The sequence below is a fragment of the Scyliorhinus torazame genome, chromosome 4, assembly GCF_047496885.1.
Source record: "Scyliorhinus torazame isolate Kashiwa2021f chromosome 4, sScyTor2.1, whole genome shotgun sequence".
In the NCBI taxonomy this organism is placed as follows: Eukaryota; Metazoa; Chordata; class Chondrichthyes; order Carcharhiniformes; family Scyliorhinidae; genus Scyliorhinus; species Scyliorhinus torazame.
This window is the reverse complement of record NC_092710.1, coordinates 67,804,675-67,826,573: the sequence shown is the minus strand read 5'-3', so window position 1 is coordinate 67,826,573 and position 21,899 is coordinate 67,804,675. Positions and strand designations below refer to the sequence as shown.

Genomic DNA, 21,899 nt, shown 5'->3' with positions numbered 1-21,899 from the left:
AACCGGGGAACACGGCATTAATGAATTGATTGCTAAGGATATTAAGCATAACTTCTTTTTCTGGGAATGTAGAGCAGGTTGGCGGTGGGGAGTAGGTTGGAGGCGCAGGGAATCGGCCTCACTCTCCCTCAGCAAAGGGAGGAGAGTTTAGCGCCCGCTGCTCACGATCAATCGACCAGGATAGCGACTCACCAGACTTGAGGTCCGATAAAATTACCGTGGATATCCTCACTTTATCCTGGTGGCTTAGCCTAACGCCTCGGCAGTGAGGATATTCTCCACATCTAAATGACTCGGCAGTGAGGATATTCTCCACATCTTTTACATTAACACGAAGCTATCCAACAGCTACCAGTTAACAGAATACGGTGTCTTACCGGGAACTCCAAAGGCTGCGAGGATAGGGTAACAAATGTTCTTTATTTCTAGAATTGTTGCCATTTCTTTAAAAGAATGCGCGAATTCCCTCAAGTTTACCGTTCAAATTGGAATGCATCTGAGATCCTTAGTTCCTCTCCCTTTATAGAACACTCTATACTCCTGTGACAAAACCGGCTCACACAATAATTGTACATTAGTTTCGGTCCTTTAACAAACAAGGAACGATTTTCTCCTTCATTTGTGCCTGCGTCACCAATGTGGAAATAGGACTGCTCAGACCATGAACTGTTGTCCATTAAAATTCACGAAGGCAAAATATTCCCAGCGGATAAGTGTTCTCTTCTTACTTCGTGAAAACTGAATGGAACATCCCTCGTAGACATAGCTTCAGGTTTTTGTGGCCTCATATTAATTGAGCAAAATCGTCACTTAACCACTATACCAATATTTGTTTGGTATTCCAGTGGTCATTGCTGATGACTCGCCCCTAACAATATTGCACAGCACACAGCATTTATATCATTGATGATTGAATTGAACTAAATTTGATTTATTGTCACGTGCACTGAGGTACAGTGAAATGTATTGTTCTGCGTTTCGTCCAGACAGATCGTTCCATACATGAATCCCATGCATAAGTACACAACGTTAATACATAGGTACGGGCATCAGTTGAGCATACATGAACAAACTGGACTAGTAATGCAGAGACCCAAGGTAATTCCTGAGTCTGTGGTTCCTATTCAAATCAATGAAACATCCAAAATTAAAAACTAAAAATGGCTCAGACGGGAAGGAAAGCCCACCTTCTGTTCTTGGTCTGTGCTACGTGAGACTCCAGACCCAATAGTGAGCCACTCAGTTGTATTCAAGCGCTACAAAAAAAATGGAAAGGAATGAAACCACTGGGCACTGACATAGAGAGCAGGAACAAAATAACTCCTTGCTAATATCTGGGGGCTTGTGCCAAAATTGGGAGAGATGCCTGACAGATTTATCAAGCAACAACATGACATAGTCATACTCATGGAATAATACCTTCCAGATAATGTCTAAGACTTCACCATCACCGGGTATGTCTTGTCCCACTGGCAGGACAGACCCAGCAGCTAGTCGAGACGGCGTTGCCGTGGGACTCTTCAACATCGACACTGGACCACATGAAGTCAAACATGGGCAAGGGAACCTCCTGATGATTACCATGTACTATTCCCTCCTCAGCTCATGAATTGGCACTCCTCCATATTGAACTTAGAAGAAGCACAGAAGATGGCAAGGGCTGTACTCTGGGTGAGGGACTCCAATGTCGATCAGCAAGACTGGCTTGATACTACCATCACAGACAAAGCTAACTAGGTCCTAAAATACATAGCTGGGACTGTGGCAGCTGGTGAGGGAACCAAGAAGAGGGAAAATCCTCATCCTCAATAACCTGCCTGCCACAGATGAGTTTGTCCATTACATTATTGATAGGAGTGACCACTGCACAGTCCTTTGTGGAGACTTCACATTGAGGACAGATACTCTCTGTCGTGTTATGTGTCATTACCACCCTGCTAGAGGATATACATCAAACAGATCGAGCTTCAAATAAGCAATTCAAGACTGGGTATTAATGAAAAAAAATATTTTTACCAACAACTTTTCATTACAAACACAATGTAACAGTTAATGCAAGGTACAAAGCAAAACAAACACAATAGCCCCATCTCCACCCAAGGAGCACCCAACCAGTCTAGTGGTGTTGGCAACACTCCAGTCATGGAATCAACTGTGACAACATTTCGGCCAAACCGAAAGGTCAGCCAAAGTCCCCATCTGCAACAGCCACATATTCGCACTGGCACTCACTTCTTCCCTTCTGTGTCATAGAACATAGAACATAGAACAATACAGCGCAGTACAGGCCCTTCGGCCCACGATGTTGCACCGAAACAAAAGCCATCTAACCTACACTATACCATTATCATCCATATGTTTATCCAATAAACTTTTAAATGCCCTCAATGTTGGCGAGTTCACTACTGTAGCAGGTAGGGCATTCCACGGCCTCACTACTCTTTGCGTAAAGAACCTACCCCTGACCTCTGTCCTATATCTATTACCCCTCAGTTTAAGGCTATGTCCCCTCGTGCTAGCCATTTCCATCCGCGGGAGAAGGATCTCACTGTCCACCCTATCTAACCCTCTGATCATTTTGTATGCCTCTATTAAGTCTCCTCTTAACCATCTTCTCTCTAACGAAAACAACCTCAAGTCCATCAGCCTTTCCTCATAAGATTTTCCCTCCATACCAGGCAACATCCTGGTAAATCTCCTCTGCACCCGTTCCAAAGCCTCCACGTCCTTCCTATAACGCGGTGACCAGAACTGTATGCAATACTCCAAATGCGGCCGTACCAGAGTTCTGTACAGCTGCAACATGACCTCCTGACTCCGGAATTCAATCCCTCTACCAATAAATGCCAACACTCCATAGGCCTTCTTCACCACCCTATCAACCTGGGTGGCAACTTTCAGGGATCTATGTACATGGACACCTAGATCCCTCTGCTCATCCACACTTTCAAGAACTTTTCCATTAGCCAAATATTCCACATTCCTGTTTTTCCTTCCAAAGTGAATCACCTCACACTTCTCTACATTAAACTCAACTTGCCACCTCTCAGCCCAGCACTGCAGCTTATCTATATCCCTCTGTAACCTGCTACTTCCTTCCACACTATCGACAACACCACCGACTTTAGTATCGTCTGCAAATTTACTCACCCACCCTTCTGCGCCTTCCTCTAGGTCATTGATAAAAATGACAAACAGCAACGGCCCCAGAACAGATCCTTGTGGTACTCCACTTGTGACAGAACTCCATTCTGAACATTTCCCATCAACCACCACCCTCTGTCTTCTTTCAGCTAGCCAATTTCTGATCCACATCTCTAAATCACCCTCAATCCCCAGCCTCCGTATTTTCTGCAATAGCCTACTGTGGGGAACCTTATCAAACGCTTTGCTGAAATCCATATACACCACATCAACTGCTCTACCCTTGTCTACCTGTTCAGTCACCTTCTCAAAGAAGTCGTGACAACTCTCCCTTTGTCCTTGGCTACTTAGTTGTTGGCCACAAACAGGCCCAGGAACAGTCGGGTGAATGGCCCTCGTGTTCTGTGGAAGCCTCCTTCCGACCTTCGGATGGCGAATTTGATTTTCTCCATTTGGAGAAATTCTGCAAGGTTGGAAAACCAGTCTGCAGCATTAGGCGGTGCTGCTGACCGGCAGTCAAGCAGGATTCTTCACCAGGTGATCAGGGAGGCAAAGGAAAGGGCGTCCACCCTCCTCCCCATGAAGAGATCCGGTTGTTCTGATATCCTGAAGACTGCCACTCTTGGGCATGGCTCCACTCTCACCCCCACCACTTTGGACATTGCCTCGAAGAAGGCTGTCCAGTACCCCGCAAGTCTGGGGCAAGGCCAGAACATGTGGGCGTGGTTGGCCGAGCCTCCTTGGTACCGTTCACACCCTTCCTCCAACTCCGGGAAGAATTTGATCACTCGGTCCTGGTAAAGAGAGCTCTATATATCACGTTAAATTGCGTTAGGCTAAGCCTTGCAGATGCGGAGGTGGAGTTGATCCTGTGCAGTGCTTTGCTCCAGAATCCCCACCCTATCTCGAACCACAAATCCTTCTCCATTTCTCCCTTGTCTCGTCCAGTTGGGTGTTGCCCCCCCCCCCCCCCCACCCACCCCGTATCAGTTGTCCATACAGTTCCCTTTGCCGAAAATGTCTGCGTGCAGAAGTTCCTCTAGTAGTGGCTGTCGTGCCAGTGATGGGTACGTCCTTGTTTCTTCTCGCAAAAGGTTTTTAAGCTGCAGGTACTTAAATTCATTGCCGCCTGTTAGTTGGAATCTTTCTGTCAGCTCGTCCACGTTTTTACCCTACAATTAGTGTTCATATCCCTAACAGTCAGCATCCCCCATCCTGCCTCCACCTTTTGGAAGGAGGCAGGACGGGGGACCATATTGTTGGAATTGGGGAATCAGAAACTATCAATGCACAAGTATCGGTTCCTGGCGCAAATGAAAGAAGTTTGACTACAGGAACTGGGACCAGTGAACACCGTCAGATTCAAACTCCTGGGGAAGGTGATCAGGCCACAGGAACTGCTCCCAGTGAGCACAGTCAGATTCAAGCTCCTGGGGAACGTGATCAGACCACAGAAATGGGCACAAGGAAAGCAAATCTTTCTTCTGGTGGTATATCACTTGTGAATGCTGAAACCTGTGATAGAAATACAGGTTGGTAAAATTAAGTTAATTCATTATTTTAAATATATACTGATTCAACCAGTGTGACAAACTCACAACCGAAGCATAAGATAGTAATACATTTTGATATAGAAAATTGTTGATAATGGCCCTACTTGTATGTTCGAGCATTTTTCTCTACACCTATATTTTATCATTTTAGTTAGACAGCTGGATGATATCTATGCTAGTAGCGAGTAGACAGGGGTAGTGGAAATATAGGGCTGAATGTTATGGCCCTGGCAGCTGGTGGAATTAAAATTCAATTAATAATCTGGAATTAAAAGCTAGTCTCAGTAATTGTGACCCTGAAATTATTAGCGATTGTCGTAAAACTCATCTGGTTCGATAATGTCTTTGAGAGAAGAAAATCTGCCTTCCTTTAGGACTGGTAAAACCCGCATCAATGTAGTTGAATATTTGACTCTGAAATTACATTGCAAGCTGCCCAGACTTTGTAGCAATTTGATACAACTAACTAGTCGCTCAAGAATCATGGAATCAGCCGCATGGTGGCGCAGTGGTTAGCACTGGGACTGCGGCACTGAGGACCGGGGTTCGAATCCCGGGTCTGGGTCACTGTCCGTGTGGAGTTTGCACATTCTCCCCGTATCTGCGTGGGTTTCACCCCCACAACCCAAAGATGTGCTGATTAGACGAATTAGCCACGCTAAATTGCCCCTTAATTGGAAAAAAAAATAATTGGGTACTCTAAATTAAAAAAAAAAGAATCATAGAATTATAGAATTTACAGTGCAGAAGGAGGCCATTTGGCCCATCGAGTCTGCACCAGCCTTGGAAAGAGGTCACTTAAGCCCACGCCTCCACCCAATCTCTGTAACCCAGTAACCCCACCTAATCTTTTTGGAGACTAAGGGCAATTTATCATGGCCAATCCCAGTTATCCAAGCAGGAATCGAACCTGGGACCCTGGTGCTGTGACGCAGCAGTGCTAACTACTGTGTTACCATGCCACCCATTGCGCACTCCTAGGATTCATTTCCGTATGATTGCTGTTCTGATGTAATATGCAGCCTGTTTATAGAGCTTCCATTCTCCTCTGCCTTTCTGTAACCTGCACATCTTTGGACTGTGGGAGGAAACCGGAGCGCCCGGAGGAAACCCACTCGTACACAGGGAGAATGTGCAGACTCCTCACAGACAGTGACCCAAGCCGGAAATCGAACCCGGGTCCCTGGCACTGTGAAGCAAGAGTGCTAACTACTGCGCTACCGTGCAGAAATTTTGTATCATGATAAATCTTCACTGTTCTTTAATAATCTTTATTGTCACAAGTAGGCTTACATTAACACTGCAATGAAGTTACTGTGAAAAGCCCCAGTAATCCTGGTGAATGTTTATGCCCCAAATTGGAACGACGTGGACTTTAAAGTGGGTGTTAGGGAAGATCTCTGACCTGGACACCCACGGCTGATAATGGGGGGGCGGGAGGGCGATTTTATCACCGTTCTGGATCTGAAGATGAACCGGTTTGCTTTTTGCTTTGGTGATAGAGCTGCTGGCAATGGCAGGGAGGGCGTCAAGAGTTTGGAGAGTTATTGAGGGGGTGTGGGGAAGGTCTGAGAGTCTCACTGGGCAGCTTCGAAAGGATCATGGAGATCTTGATGGAATTTGGCCGGTTGTCAGGATATAAATTGGATATAGGGAAGAGCAACGTGTTTCCGATTAACGCTAGAGGGCAGGAGAGGAGGTTCGGGGAGTTGCCATTCCGGGTGATGGGGGCGAGTTGTCGCTATCTAGGAATCCAGTGGAGTTGGATGAACTTGGCGCGGCTGGTGGAGAGAATGAAGGTGGATTTCAAGAGGTGGGATGTGTTGTTGCTCTCACTGGCTGGGTACGTGCAAACGGTTAACATGACGGTGCTTCCCAATGACTCTGGCAACCAGGTTCTTGTTCGTATTTCAGAACCTCACTATCCCCTCACTATGTTTGTTCCCAAGTCCTTTTTTAGGAAGATGAATGGAATAATTTTGGGATTTGTATGGGCGGGGTAGACCCTGCGGGTGATGAAGGTGTTTTCGGATGGGGGTGGGCTGGTTCTGCCAAGTTTGATGAATTATTGGGTGGCAATCATGGCAATGGTGAGGAAATGGGCGGTGGAGGAGGGGTCGGTATGGGGGCAGATGGAGGTGGCATCGTGGAGGGGGAGATATCTGAGGGCACTTGGCACACCTTCCATTCCAACTGGTATGGTTGGCTGTGAGCTAAGTGTCATTTCGGCCTTGCAAGTGGTGAGCCAATGCGGACAACATTTCAGGTTAGAAGGCATGTTGTGGGCGCCGATATGTGATTATCAGATGTTTGTGTCAATGGGCTGAATGTGAGGTTCTGGGAGTGGCAGCAGGTAGGGACAGAGTACTTTAGGGACTTGCAAGTTTGCAGGTCTGTAAGAGTTGGAGGAAATGTATGAGTTGCCCAAAGAGGATGGTACCTGTAGGTGAGTGATTTTCTGAGGAGAGAGGTGCCGTCCTTCCCGGGGCTTCCGCCTCCGGTGTTGCAGGACGAGCTGTTGTCGGAGGATGACATTGGGGAGGAGATCTACAGTGAATTGATGGAGAAGGAGGCTGCTCCGATGTAGGAGATTCAGTGTCAATGGGAAGAGGGGTTGGGTGGGAGGTCCGGGCCGGGATGTGGAAAGAGGCCCTGCGGAGGGTGAATGTGTCCTCGTCGTGTGCGAGATTAAGCCTCAACCAGTTTAATGTGGTGCATAGGACATAACATGACGGTTATGATGATGAACCACTTCTTTGCTGGGGTGGAGGATAGGTGTGGGCGCTTTGCACAGGGGGAGGTGCTGTGAATCACGTCCACATGTCCTGGGCATGTCCGAGGTTGAGGGGGTTCTGGTGAGGGTTCTTGGATGTGATGTCTGAGATTGTGGGTGTGGGGGTGGCCCTGAGTCCGGAGATGGCAATACTCGGTGCTTCAGAAGATCTGGCAGTCCAGGTGGAGAGAGAGGCCGACGTTTTGGCCTTTACCTCCCTGATATCTCAGAGAGAGATCTTGTTGTGCTGGGGGGACTTGGATGTGCCGAAGGCTGGGATATGGGTGAATGACCTTGCAGAATTCCTGCGTCTGGAGAATGTCAGGTTCGCTTTGCAGGGCTCGGAGGTGGGGTTTACCCAGAGGTGGAAATCGTTCATTGATTTCTTCAAGGTGGATTGAGGGGTCAGTGAGGTGGTGGAGGTATTGGAGGGGGAGAAATTATGAAGGCGGGATGTGGTGGGGTGTTGGTATCGAGGGAGGTTGGGGGCTGGTGGTTTTTGTTCGTGTGGATGTTTGGTCTAATATGTAAAATGCATTGAATAAAAATACTTAATAAAAAAGACAAATGAGGTGAATGTTTTCATAAGAGCCGTTAATATGTGGAATTCGATTTTTCAGAAAATAGTGTAGGCTGTGTCTTTAAATTTATTCAATGTAGAGTTAAACAGATTTTTGTGAGACAAGAGAGACAAGTGTTATGGGTGGCAGACAGAAAAGTTGAACAGAGACCACGACGACATGAGCCACGATCTAGTTGACTGGTGGAGTAGTCTCGAAGAGCCAAATGCCCGACTCCTGCTCCTAAGTCTTTTGTTGAAAAGAGACCAGTTTGCTTCGGGAGTTGCAACACATAATAGATAGATCTAGATCTAGGTAATTCAAGAACACTGGTGAGTTTAAAGATGGTTCTTGATGATGTTTGTGGAAGGGGATTCAGTTGTTCAGCATAAATTTGGCTTTTTAGGGAGAAAGTCGATAATGTTTTTCATATCCAATTGTTCACAGATCTGAACTGTACAATCACTGAGTTCCTGGCAAAGTGTGAGGATTATTGGCTGTTCCAGCTGACGAAATTCTACCGGGACCGACTGGAACAGGCAATTGAAGAAGGGGTGGATGGAGTCAGCTCATTGTTAACATACGAGAGGATTTTCAGTGGACAAGAGCATCGGGTATGTGGGTGGGACAATGGGTTTCAATTATTTAAATATCACAATACTGACAACAATAACAAATTAATTAATAGATGTAGAGGACTGTAAAGTCTATCTAGATCCTCTTCTAATATTCTGGCAGTCGCATACTGTAATAATTTGGCATTATTAACAAATCATAGTAATCAGTTCATCCACAACAGACCCAAATGTGCGGAAAGGGAAACCTGAACTGTGTAGTCTTTAGAACCATTTTTAAAAAATCACCTGTTCCTCCCAACGCTGCAAACATGAAACATGTCATAACCCAAGTTCTTCATATCCTGCATTCCAAAATGTTATTTTCTAAAACAAATCTAACGTACATTTGAATAAATCAATACTAACACCGACCACCATCTCCCAAGGGAGCTGTTCCATAGATTGACCAATTGCTTGCTGAAATATTCATGGGCTCGATTTTAAATCTGTTTAAGTCAGTGGGTTTTAAGTAAGATACAATCTCGTATCTTTCCAAAGATTAGCTTTGAAGTTGCCCCCTTTACTCTCTGGCTATGTCTCCTGTTTCTGGCTGTGTCTCCTGTTTCTATCTCCAAGTGAGTGTGCAGGCGAACAGCATGGATCTGTCTTGTTGAGTGTACTACCAAATGAGCATGTCACAGGACAGCAGGTAGTTGTTGATTGGTGAGTATTAAGGTGTTTTTGTTCTCTCCTTTAAGTGAGGGCAGTTGTTTAAATTAGGAATTTATAGCTTAACTGGATATTAACATAACAATCAGGGTAAATCTAACAGTAACAGGAAATGAATTGGTTTTAATGAGTTTTAATACAGGAGGAACACTTGGCGTACTCGAGAAATGAGGTGTCAACCTGATAAAGTTACAACATAGGACTATTTGTATGCTAAGCTGTTGTAACTGTAAAATGTCAGAAACTTTAACCCGTATTTTTCAAAAGTATTAACGAGGAGACCAAAGGACAACACGAGTATAAAATCAAAACCAATTTTATTACACAACAATAAAATTAATCCTTAATAAACCCAAAGCAAAATACTAGAGAGAGACCCAAGATTCGTGTATGCTACCCGTAGAGATGATTTAGGTTGAACCGTGGGTCCGATTCTGAGTCTCTCTGCTTTGTCATCACGAAGGTGGGTCTCACTGGCAGCTTCCTTCCTTCCTTCCCTGGTCAGTCTCACAGATGGTCAAGGTCACCTCCCACGTCGAGTCTTCGCTGCTGGTATGTCTTGGGCATTTACCTTTATCCTCCTCCCTTTGCGCCTTTTCAGAGGTTTCTCTGGCTTTCTGCCATTGAGGGCTTGGGAGGTGGTCCCAGCACCCAATGAATTAGGTGATGACTGTTTGACAGGACTCTGGGGCCCACCCCCAAGTCTCCATCTTTTGTGTTGTGGTTTGCATGTACCTCGTTGCAATATAAGGTAATGGCGGGAACTCTGGGCACCCGAGAGTCTGGCTCGATCTGGGCAACCCAGAACAAATCTGTGCACATCAATAGGATTGATGATCTCCTGATGTCTGGACATGCCCGTCAATGACATGTTCTGGCAGTTTGTCTGTCCTTGACGTTTTGGCCTCGGAATTCCCATCAGCCTGCCTGAGGTTTGGACTGCAGTTTAATTTTTAAAGTGCCCAATTCTTTAATTTAGTTATCAGATTTAATCTGGTTCAAACTAGGCGGCATCAGTTTACCGCACAGCATAAGTAACACATGATAGATGGGACAAGACAATTAAACAACACTAATGAAACTCAACACCATCCTGGACAGAGCAATCTGCTTGATCAACACCCACAACCTTAAACATTCACATCCTCCATTATTCATGCACAGTGGCAGCTGTGTGTACCATCAAAAAAATGCATTACAGCAACTCACCAAGGCTCCTTTAACAGCACCTTCCAAACCCATTCCTTCGCTGCCGTTGGGTCAACATCCTGAAATAGGCCTAGATAGAGTGGATTTGGAAGGATGCTTCCATGGAGGAAAAACTAGAACCTGAGGGCAGCCTCAGACTGGAGGGCCGATCCTTTAACGCTGCAATGAGGAAGAGTTTCTTCAGCCAGAGGGTGGTACATCTGCGGAACTCTTTGCCACAGAAGGCTGTGGAGGCCAAATCACTGAGTGTCTTTAAGACCGAGATAGATAAGTTCTTGATTATTAAGGGGATCAGGGTTATTGGGAGAAGACAGGAGAATGGGAATAAGAAACATATCAGCCATTCAATAGGCCGAATAGCCTAATTTTGCTACTGTCTTTTGGTCTAACTCCCTTCTTTTCAGCAGGTATATCAGCACCAGGTGGATGCAGTGGCTCAAGAAGGCTACTCAACACCTTCTCAACAAATGCTGACCTTGCCAAGAGCACTCACATTCCAAGAAAGGATTAAAAAAAGAGCAGGCCTCGAGATGTTAATTACATTTTTAAATGCAAGATTACAGCTAGATTCTAAAAGACAGAAAAGGATTTTTTTTAGATCTTGATGGACAGCAAAGTGCAATCTCTGCACTGGGTCAGCACAAGTGGATAGCACTGTGGCTTCACAGCGCCAGGGTCCCAGGTTTCATTCCCCATTGGGTCACTGTCTGTGCGGAGTCTGCACGTTCTCCCGGTGTCTGCGTGGGTTTCCTCCGGATGTGCAGGTTAGGTGGGATGGCCATGATAAATTGCCCTTCGTAACCAAAAAGGTTAGGAGGGGTTATTGGGTTACGGGGATAGGGTGGAAGTGAGGGCTTAAGTTGGTCGGTGCAGACTCGATGGGCCGAATGGTCTCCTTCTGCACTGTATGTTCTATGTTCTAGATGGCAACTTCACGATATTTCAAGGGTTTTGGGGACATGTTTTGGAAATGTCTCCAGATGCATCAGCTCGAGCTCAGGATTTCTGAATTTGAGGGGCAGCACGAGTTACTGCAGCTTCAGGGAAGGTCAGAGTTTCCTGGCGTGTACATTCCATGGTGTGGTTACCTCACAGAAAATGAGAGTTCAGAGAGTACATGGGTGGCCATCTGGAAGAGTAGTAAGAGGTGGAATATGTAGGACACTATGGGATGTGTGTCATTCTCAAACAGGTACTCAGCATTAGAAATTACGAGGCGAGACGACAACCTGCGAGGAGCCACAGTGGGCAAAGAACTGCAAAAGAAAAGCAATGCAATTGTTAAAGAAGATTCCATCGTTCAGAGCATAGACAGGAAAATCTGAGACTGCCAATGTGTCTCTTGACTGTTTTGGGTTCAGAAAATCATGGAGAAGTGAATAAGAAGGCAGAATATCCGAGACTGGGAAGAGCCAGAACAAAGAAGAATACAGCGCAGGAACAGGCCCTTCGTCCCTCCAAGCCTGTACCGGTCATGATCCCAAACTTGGGCAAAACCCTCAGCACTCTCTTCTCTATACCCATCCTATCCATGTATTTGTCAAGATGCTTTTTGAATGACGTTAATGTATCTGCTTCCACAACCTCTCCTGACAACGCATTCGAGGCATTTGCCACCCTGTGTGTAAAAACTTTTCCCCACGGACTTTAAACGTATGCCCACTGGTGACTGACCCCTTCACCTTGGGAAAGAGTGCCTCCCCATTCACTTTATCCATGCCTCTCATAGTATCGTCGATCTCTATCAGGTCACCCCTCAACTCCGTTGTTCTAATGAAAACAGTCCGAACCTATTCAGCCTCTCCGCATAGCTAACACCCTCCAGACCAGGCAACATTCTGGTAAACCTCCTCTGCACCCTCCCCAAAGCCTTTTTACTTCAAAAAGAAAAGGTTTGGTTAATTTAGACACTTGCTCTGAAATGATGGTCACTGGCATAAGCTGCAAATGAAGATTACAAAAAACCTTAAAAATTGAATCACTTCAATCTCTATTGTTCAGTGCAGGCCTGGTAATTTTGAAGTCGAGATGAATTGTCTGAAGTGAAGGATTTTCGGTTTAGGATTGCCTCTGTGGAGGAAGCATTTGACTTTGAGTTAAGGAGACAAGTTACTGCAGTGAGAAGAGATGATATCCTGGAGGGGGCATCAAATGAAGCTTTGTGGGTAGAGCGAAGGAATTTTAAAAAAGGGGCAGCCACATTGCTAGGTGTTTTATTATAGACCCCCAGATTGTCAGTGGGAAATTGAAGAGAAAATGTGTGCACAATTTGCAGAGGTGTGTAAAAATAATAACAATCGGATAATTATCTCGCGTGATTTCAATGTCAGAAGTATTAATTGGTTTTTTTTAAAAAATAATTTTTATTCAATTTTTCACAGATTATCACAACAGAAAAATAGAACCCCCCCCTTTACACGAATAATAAAACAACAAGAACAAAAGTGCATAAATAAACAAGTGAACAATAGTGCATCCCCTACTAGACACAAACTCTCTCCCACCGCCCCCCCCCACCCCAAACCAGGTTGCTGCTGCTGATCATCTCCTAACCCTCCGCCAGGAAGTCTAGGAACGGCTGCCACCGCCTGAAGAACCCTTGCACAGATCCCCTTAAGGCAAATTTCACCTTCTCCTATTTAATAAACCCTGCCATATGTCGTTAATCCAGGATTCCTCGTTGTGGGCCTCGCATCCTTCCACTGAAGCAGAATCCTTCGCCGGGCTACCAGGGAAGCAAAGGCCAGAATACTGGCCTCATTCGCCTCCTGCACTCCCGGCTCGTTCGACACCCCAAATATTGCGAGCCCCCAGCTCGGCCTAACCCTGGAATTCACTACCCTTGACACCGTCCTCGCTACACCCCTCGAGAACTCCTCCAACGCTGGACATGCCCAGAACATGTGGGTGTGGTTTGCGGGGCTCCCCGAACACCTCGCAGATCTGTCCTCACTCCCAAAAAAACGGCTTCGCCTTGCCCCGGTCATGTGCGCCCTGTGCAGCACCTTAGATTGTATCAGGCTGAGCCTCGTGCAAGAGGAGGAAGAGTTTACCCTTCCCAGGGCATCCACCCACATACCCTCGTCGATCTCCTCCCCCAGCTCCTCCTCCTACTTACCTTTTAACTCCTCCGCCGAGGCCTCTTCCTCCTCCTGCATCACCTGATAAGTTTCCGAGATCCTACCCTCTCCAAACCACACCCCCGAAAGCACCCTGTCCTGGACCCTGCGCGCCGGCAGCAGCGGAAACTCCACCACCTGTCGCGTAACGAACGCCCTTACCTTCATATATCTTAGAGCATTTACGGGGGGAGCCCGAATTTCTCCTCCAGCCCCCCAAGGCTCGCAAACTTCCCGTCTATGAACAGGTCCCCCATCCTCCTAATATCTGCCCTGTGCCGACTCGGGAACCCCCCATCCATTTTTCCCGGGACAAACCAATGGTTCTCCCGTATTGGGGACCACACCAAAGCCCCCACCTGCCCCCTGTGGCGTCTCCATTGCCCCCAGATTTTGAGGGTCGCCGCTACCACCGGGCTCGTGGTGTACCTCGTCGGAGGAAGCGGCAGCGGTGCTGTCACCAGCGCCCCCAGGCTCGTGCCCACACAGGACGCCATCTCCAGCCTCTTCCACGCCTCCCCCTCCATTACCCACTTATGTATCATTGCCACGTTGGCAGCCCAATAGTGCCCACATAGGTTTGGCAACGCTAACCACCCCGTCCCTGCCCTGCTCCAAGAACACCCTTCCCATCCTCGGGGTCTTCGTCCACACGAACCCCATAATACTCCTGTTAACCCGCTTAAAGAAGGCCTTGGGGATCAGGATGGGGAGGCACTAAAACAAAAAGCTCGGGAGCACCGTCATTTTAACCGGCTGCACCCTACTAGCAAAGGAGAGTGGCAGCATATCCCACCTTTTGAACTCCTCCTCCATTTGCTCCACCAGCCTTGTTACGTGGAGCTTTTGCAGGGCCCCCCCAGCTCCGAGCCACCTGAACCTCCAGGTATCTAAAACTTCTTACTGCCCTTTTTAGCGGAAGCTCACCGATCCCCCTTTCCTGGTCTCCCGGGTGCACCATGAACAGCTCGCTCTTCCCCATGTTGAGCTTATACCTGGAGAAATCCCCAAACTCCCTAAGGATCCGCATCACCTCCGGCATTCCCCCCACCGGGTCCACCACATACAATAGCAGATCGTCCGCACACAACGATACCCAGTGTTCTCTCCCCCGCCCCCACAGACACACACCAACCACCTACAGTCCCTAGACTCCCTCAAAGCCAAGGCCAGGGGCTCAATCGCCAGCACAAAGAGCAGGGGGGAATAGAGGACACCCCTGCCTCGTCCCTCGGTATAGCCGGAAACATTCCAACCTCGTCCTGTTCGTGGCCACACTCGCCACTGGGGCCTCGTACAGCAACCTCACCCAGCTGACGAACCCTTCCCGGAATCCAAACCTCCTCAACACCTCCCACTGGTACCCCCACTCCACCCTATCAAAGGCCTCCGCGTCCATACCCGCCACTGTCTCCGCCTCCCCCTCCACCGCCGGCACCATAATTACATTCAGGAACCTACATGACGAATGTGATATAAAATAGTTACTTTAGAGATATTAGTTACTGTAATGTAAATAGGCCGGTCTGATTTTATTAGTTCACAGACAAAGGATTTCAGAACGCATGGCAAAGCAAGGGGGAGGGGTGTCCAGCTAAGGAGGAGAAAAGGATGCTGGGTAATAGGAGGCCAGAGGAAGGGATGAGAAGTGAGCCAATCAGGATGTATGGCCAGGTCAGGAGGGGTATAGGATGACCTATGGGAATCATGTATGTGATACTTGATGCCATTTGAATGTATTTGCAGAAATCCCTTTGTCTCCTTCTTCATTCGTTTTCCAGGAGTCCAGGAGACTAGTTCTGTGTCCTGTGTCTGTGAGAAACGAATCAGACTTGCAAGTCAAATAAAAATAACTAATGCTATGCCTGCAAATCCATCTCGAGTTTTATTGAGGCCAGACTGACGGGTAAAGAATTAAGATTTCTCATACGTACGTTGGCATTCAACTGACTCCCTTTCACAAAACCCGTCTGATCCTCGTGTATGACCCCCGGAACACAGTCCTCAATCCTCATGGCCAATACCTTTGCTAGCAGTTTCGCATCCACATTTAAGAAGTGAAATCGGCCGATACGATCCGCACTGTACAGGGTCCTTGTCCCGCTTCAGAATTAGAGAAATCAGCGCCCTCGACGTCGTCGGGGGCAGGATCCCACCCTCCCTTGCCTCGTTGAAAGTCCTTACCAGCAGCGAGTCCAACAGGTCCATGTACGTCCTATAGAATTCCACCGGGAACCCATCTGGCCCCGGTGCCTTCCCCGCCTGCATACTCCCCAGTCCCTTGACCAGTTCCTCCAACCCAACCGGCGCCCCCAGCCCTGCCACCTGCCCCTCTACTCTCGGGACCCTCAGCTGGTCCTGAAAGCGACCCATCCCCCCCTCCTCCGATGGGGGCTCAGACCAATACATTCCCTCGTAAAAGTCCCTGAAGACCCCATTAATACCCACAGCACTTCGCACCGTGCTCCCCCCTCCATCCCTAACTCCCCTGATCTCCCTCGCTGCCTCCCGCTTCCAAAGCTGGTGTGCCAGCATCCGGCTAGCCTTCACTCCGTACTCGTACGCCGCCCCTTGTGCCTTCCTCCACTACAACGCCGCCTTCCAGGTGGTCAACAGGTCGATCTCGGCCTGGAGGCTTCGTCGCTCCTTGAGTAGTCCCTCCTCGGGGGCCTCTGAATACCTCCTGTCCACCCTCACCATCTCCACCACTGGCCACTCCCTCTCTATCCTCTCCTTCAACTCTCTGTGGGCCCAAATGGAGATCAACTCACCCCTGATCTGCCTTCAACGCCTCCCAGACCACCCCTACCTGCACCTCTCCATTATCATTGGCCTCCAGGTACCTTTCTGTACACCCCCGGACCCGCCCACTCACCACATCTTCCGCCAACAACCCCACCTCCAAGCGCCACAGCGGGCGCTGGTCCCTCTCCTCCCCCAGCTAGAGGTCCACCCAATGCGGGGCATGGTCAGCGATGGCTATCGCCGAATACTCAGTGTCCTCTACCCTCGGAATCAGCGCCCTGCTCATTACAAAAAATTCAATCCGAGAGTAGGCCTTCTGAACATGGAAGAAGAATGTGAATTCACTGGCCCCCGGACTCGCAAACCTCCACGGATCCACTCCTCAGCACCTTGGCAGCCGCCGGCCTCCTTACCCGTCCTAGACCTTGAGCGATCCAATTCCGGATCCAGCACCGTGCTGACGTGTCTCTCCCCCCCCCGCCCCCCCCCGCCCCCCATTATGAAGCCTCCTGTCTCCAAGTCCGGGATCCGGCCCAACATGCGCCGCATGAACCCTGCATCGTCCTAATTCGGGGGGGAAACATTTACCAAGACCACCTGCACCCCCTGCAGCTTACCACTCACCATCACATACCTACCTCCATTGCCTGCCACGATGCTCAACGCCTCAAACGACACACGCTTCCCCACCAAAATCACCAACCCCCCCCCCCCCGATTTTTTTGCATCCAACCCCGAATGGAGCACCTGCGCTACCCACCCCTTTCTTAGCCTTACCTGATCTGCCACCCGCAGATGCGTTTCCTGGAGCATGACCACATTTGCCTTCAGCCCCTTCAGGTGCGCGAACACACGGGCCCGTTTGACCGGCCTGCTCAGGCCTCTTGCATTCCAGGTTATCAGCTGGATCAGGGGGCTGCCCGCCGATTAGCCATAACCCTTTCTAGGCCAGCCACGTGCCCACGACCCCGCACTTCCCGTTTCCCCCAGTGGCAGACCCCCGCCGCGACCTCCTCTACAGACTCCAGCTCCCCTTGGCCATTCCAGCAGCAACCCCCCCCCGCCCCAGCTAGGTCTCCCCCTACCAGCATTGCACCCCCCATTGCACTCCCGTGAGTCAGCCGACTCCTGCTGACCCCGGCCACTCCCGCCACTCCATCGACCCCCCCCCCCCAGTGTGGGAGTCTCCCCTCCCCCCTCCTGTCCGTCAACGCCCGGAACCACACCTCCTTCCACTCTCAGCGTGGGAAAAAGCCCGTGCTTTCCACCCACCCGACCCCGCTTCCTCCGCGCAGCTCCCTTTTGAGGCCCAGTCCCAATTTTCTCAGCTCGGGCCTCCCCCCACCCCCCTTGGGGCCCCATTTCCATTTCCAGCCACCGACGCCCACAGGCCTTTATCTGCCCCTACGAACCCACCCGACAGACTGAGAAGAAACATTGCCCAACCAACCGCACAATCCCCCCCCCCAAAACACGACACAATAGTCCCAACCATCCCCCCTCAGCATCCCCTCGTCCCCAGCCCTCTATGTGAGTCCTGCTTTTCGGCCTGAATAAAGGTCCATGCCTCCTCCGGCGCCTCGAAGTAATGGTGACGATCCCTGTAGGTGACCCACAGTCGCGCCGGCTGCAACATGCCGAACTTCACCCCTCTCCGATGCAGCCTTAGCCCAATTGTACCCGGCCCTCTTCTTAGCCACCTCCACGCGCCAGTCCTGATAAATCCGGACCTCTGCGTTCTCCTACCTGCTGCTCCGCTCTTTCTTGGCCCACCTTAAGACACATTCTCTGTCCATGAACCGCACCAGCACTGCCCGCAGCGGCTCGCAGGGCTTGGGCCTCCTCGCCAGCACTCGATGGGCCCCCTCCAGCTCCAGGGGCCCTTGGAAGGCCCCCGCGCCCATCAGCGTGTTCAACATGATGACCACGTAGGTTCCGAAATCCGTTTCTTCCAGCCCCTCCGGGAGACCCAGAATCCGCAGATTCTTTCTTCTCGACCGGTTCTCCATGTCCTCGAATTTCGCCTTCCATTTCTTATGGAGCGCCTTGTGCGCCTGCACCTTCACCGCCAGGCCCAAGATCTCGTCCTCATTCTCCGAGACCTTTTGCCGGACCTCCCGGATCACCGCCCCTTGGGCCGTCTGAGTCTCAAGCAGCTTGTCAATTGACGCCTTCATCGGCTCCAGCAGCTCTGCCTTCAGCTCCGTGAAGCAGCGCTGGAGGAACTCCTGCTGCTCCTGTGACCACTGCGCCCATGCTGCCTGCTCTCCACCTGCCGCCGTCTTTGTCTTCCTCCCTCGCACCTTTCTCTGCTCCAATTCCACTTTTTTCACCGCTCCACTGCTGGTCCAATCCATATAGTGCCAGGGGAATATTGCTGGCCCCTTCCCACATTGGGAATCGCCGAAAAAGTACCGTTGGGGGCCCTAAAAAGCGCCCCAAAGTCCGTTTGTAGCGGGAGCTGCCGAACATGCGACTTAGCTCTGCATAGCCGCAACCGGAAGTCGTCATAGTGTTAAGGGCTTAGATGGAGTGGATTTCTTATTGTATACGGGCGAAACCTTTAGGTCAATGTGTAGAGGGTGCTACAAAGGACATGCAGAGCAGGATCTAATTTGGTAGAATGAAGCCAGACAGGTGGTTGAGGTGGTGGTGGGTGGAGCATTTTAGTGATAGCGACCACAGCACAATACAATTTAAGCTTGTTATGGACAAGTTGCAGAAGTTTTGGATCAGGAGAGCGTGGATTTTTGTGAAATAATTCAGAATCTTGCCACGGTAGACTGAGAACAGCGACTTATGGGGAAATCTAGAAAAGAGCAGTGGGGGCATTCAAAATGGGAATGGGGAAGGTACAGGCCCAAAATGTTCCCTCTTGGGTAATGGGAAGGAGTAACAAGCCCATGTATTATATTCGGGATACGATGAGAAGGAAAAGAGAAGTTTTCAGCAGGTACAAGGAGTAAATCAGCGGAGACATTAATAGAGTACAAAAAGTGCAGGGTGGACCTAAAGAAAGCAAGTAGAAGAGCAAAAAGGAGATATAAGAAAACTCTGGCTGGTAGAAGTACAGAAAATCCCAAGATATTTTTTAAGTGGGCAGCACGGTGGCACAACGGCTAGCACAGCTGCCTCAGCGCCAGAGACCAGAGTTCAATTCCGACCTTGGGTGACTGTGTGCCGTTTTGCACATTCTTCCTGTGTCTGCGTGGGTTTCCTCCAGGTGCTCTGGCAGCCTCCCGCTCTTCAAACAAGTGCAGGTTATGTGGATTGGCCCTGCTAAATTGTCCCATAGTGTCCAAAGATGCGCAAGTTAGGTGGGGTTACAGGGATAGGGCTGGGAAAGAGTGCTCTTTCAGTGGGCCGGTGCAGACTCGGTGGGCCGAATGGCCTACTTCTGTACTGTAGGGATTCTATCATTCTAAGTATATCAACCAGAAGAGGATAACCAGGAAACGAGGAGGGCCCATTAGGGACGAGGGGACAATCTGTGGGTGGAGCCAGAGAACATTGGAAGGGTGTTGGACGAGTACTTCACCTTCGTCTTCACCCAAGAGAATGAAGATGTAGGTATGGAACTCTGGGAGAGAGACTGCAAAGTTCTTGAACAAATTGACATATGGAGTGGCAAAATATTGGAGGTGTTGGCAGGCTTAAAAGTGGACAAATCTCCAGATCCGGATGAATTCTGTCCCAGGCTGATGTGAGAGGTGAGGGAGAAGATTCCAGGGGCTCAGACCCACATTTTTAATTCTTCTTTGGCATTGATGAAGTGCCAGGGGACTGGAGAACAGCTAATGTGGTTCTACTATTTTAAGAAGAGTTATAGTGATGAGCCAGGGAAGGCGAGTGAGTTTCACATCAATGGTAGGAAAACTATTGGAGAAAGTTCTGGAGGAGAGAAACTACCTTCAATTGGAGAGGCAAGTTTTGATCCGGGATATTCAGCATAGCTTTGTCAGAGGAAGGTCATGCCGAACAAATTTGATTGAATTTTTTGAGTGGGGGACCAGGTGTGGTGTTGAGGGTAGTGCAGTTGATGTAGTTTATATGGATTTCAGCAAAGCCTTTGACCAGGTCTCACATGGGAGACCTGTAAAGAATGCAAATGCACATGGGATACACAGTAATTTGATAAAGTTGATTTTAAAATTGGCTTAGTTGTAGGAGACTGAGGATGATGACACTGCTGCTTTCGTGACTGGAAGCCAGTGGTGTACCACATGGATCTGCGCTGGGTCACCTATTATTAATGATTTATATAAACAACACTGATGACTATTTTGGGGGGAGGGGGGGGGCGGGGTGAGGAGCAGTTTGCGGATGACAAACATTTGTTGGGTGGTTAACAGTGAGGTTGCGTGGGTTACGGGTAGATATCGATGGAATGGGCAGATGGAATTTAATCCTGAAAAGTGAGAGGTGATAAACTTTGCAAGGCGTAATTTGACGGAAGTATTCAATGAACAGCATGACAGTACGAAGCTCTGAGGAACAAAGGGACCTTGACGTGTTTGTCCATAGAACTCTGATGGCAAAAGGGCAGATTAATCAGTTGGTGAAAAAGCATGTGGAACACTTGCCTTTATTAATCGAGGCTTCGATTACAAAAGCAGAAGGGCCATTTTGGAGTTATATAGGACTTTGATGAGGCCACAGCTGGAGTACTGTGTGGAGTTCTGGTTACCACATTATAGGAAGGATATAATTGCACTTGAGGGGGTGCAGAGCAGATTCATCAGAATGTTGTGTGGGATGGAACATTTTAAGTTATGAAGAGAGGTTGGATAGATTTGTTAAAGCAGAAAAGACTGAGGGGTGACCTGAACGAGGTGTACAAGATTGAGGGGCATGGACAGGGTGGATCGGGAGCAGTAGTTCTCCTTAATTGAAGTGTAAGTCATGAGGGGACACAAATTCAATGTGAGGGGTTTATGGGGAATTTGAGGAAAAACTTTTTTACACCGAGGATGGTGATGGTCTGGAATGCACTGACTGGGGGGGTGGGATAGGCAGGTTGCCTCACATCCTTTAAAAAGTACCTGGATGAGCACTTGGCACGTCATAACATTCAAAACTATGTTGGATCCAAATGTTGGGAGATGGGATTAGGTCGGTCGATCAGGAGTTTTTCACGTGTCGGTGCAGACCCGATAGGCCGAAAGACCTCTTCTGCACTGTGATTCTGACCTCCTCGAAGTCCACTTCAAAAAAATGTAATCTTTAAAAACTGTTTTCTCAAAATTGGTAACACCATAACTATACATTGTAACAGCAATACAGCTCTGATTGTAAGCTGTTGTACGTGTTGCCTACACTGGAAATGTGTCCCGTATTATTGAGGTTTCACACTGGCTGTGGGTGTGGAAAATAACGATTTAACATATTTCAAATATCATGGGGAACAGTGTTTGAATTGCTTGGACTTCCACCACTCTTCGTATTACTCTTATTTTCCTGGCCAATAAATCAACCAGGATTGTTTAGATAGTGCTAAACTTCTCGCTGCT

The 21,899-nt window shown here is 48.7% G+C and overlaps 1 protein-coding gene across 1 annotated transcript in view; it reads left to right on the top strand.

Annotated features, from left to right (window-relative positions):
• The window catches only part of LOC140411386 (uncharacterized), a 190,482-nt gene that overhangs the window by 133,129 nt on the left and 35,454 nt on the right, over nt 1-21,899 (top strand). The window contains 3 exon segments of the mRNA XM_072500500.1: nt 4,345-4,676; nt 8,478-8,644; nt 20,163-20,312. Coding sequence (XP_072356601.1) covers nt 4,345-4,676; nt 8,478-8,644; nt 20,163-20,312 — 649 coding nt within the window.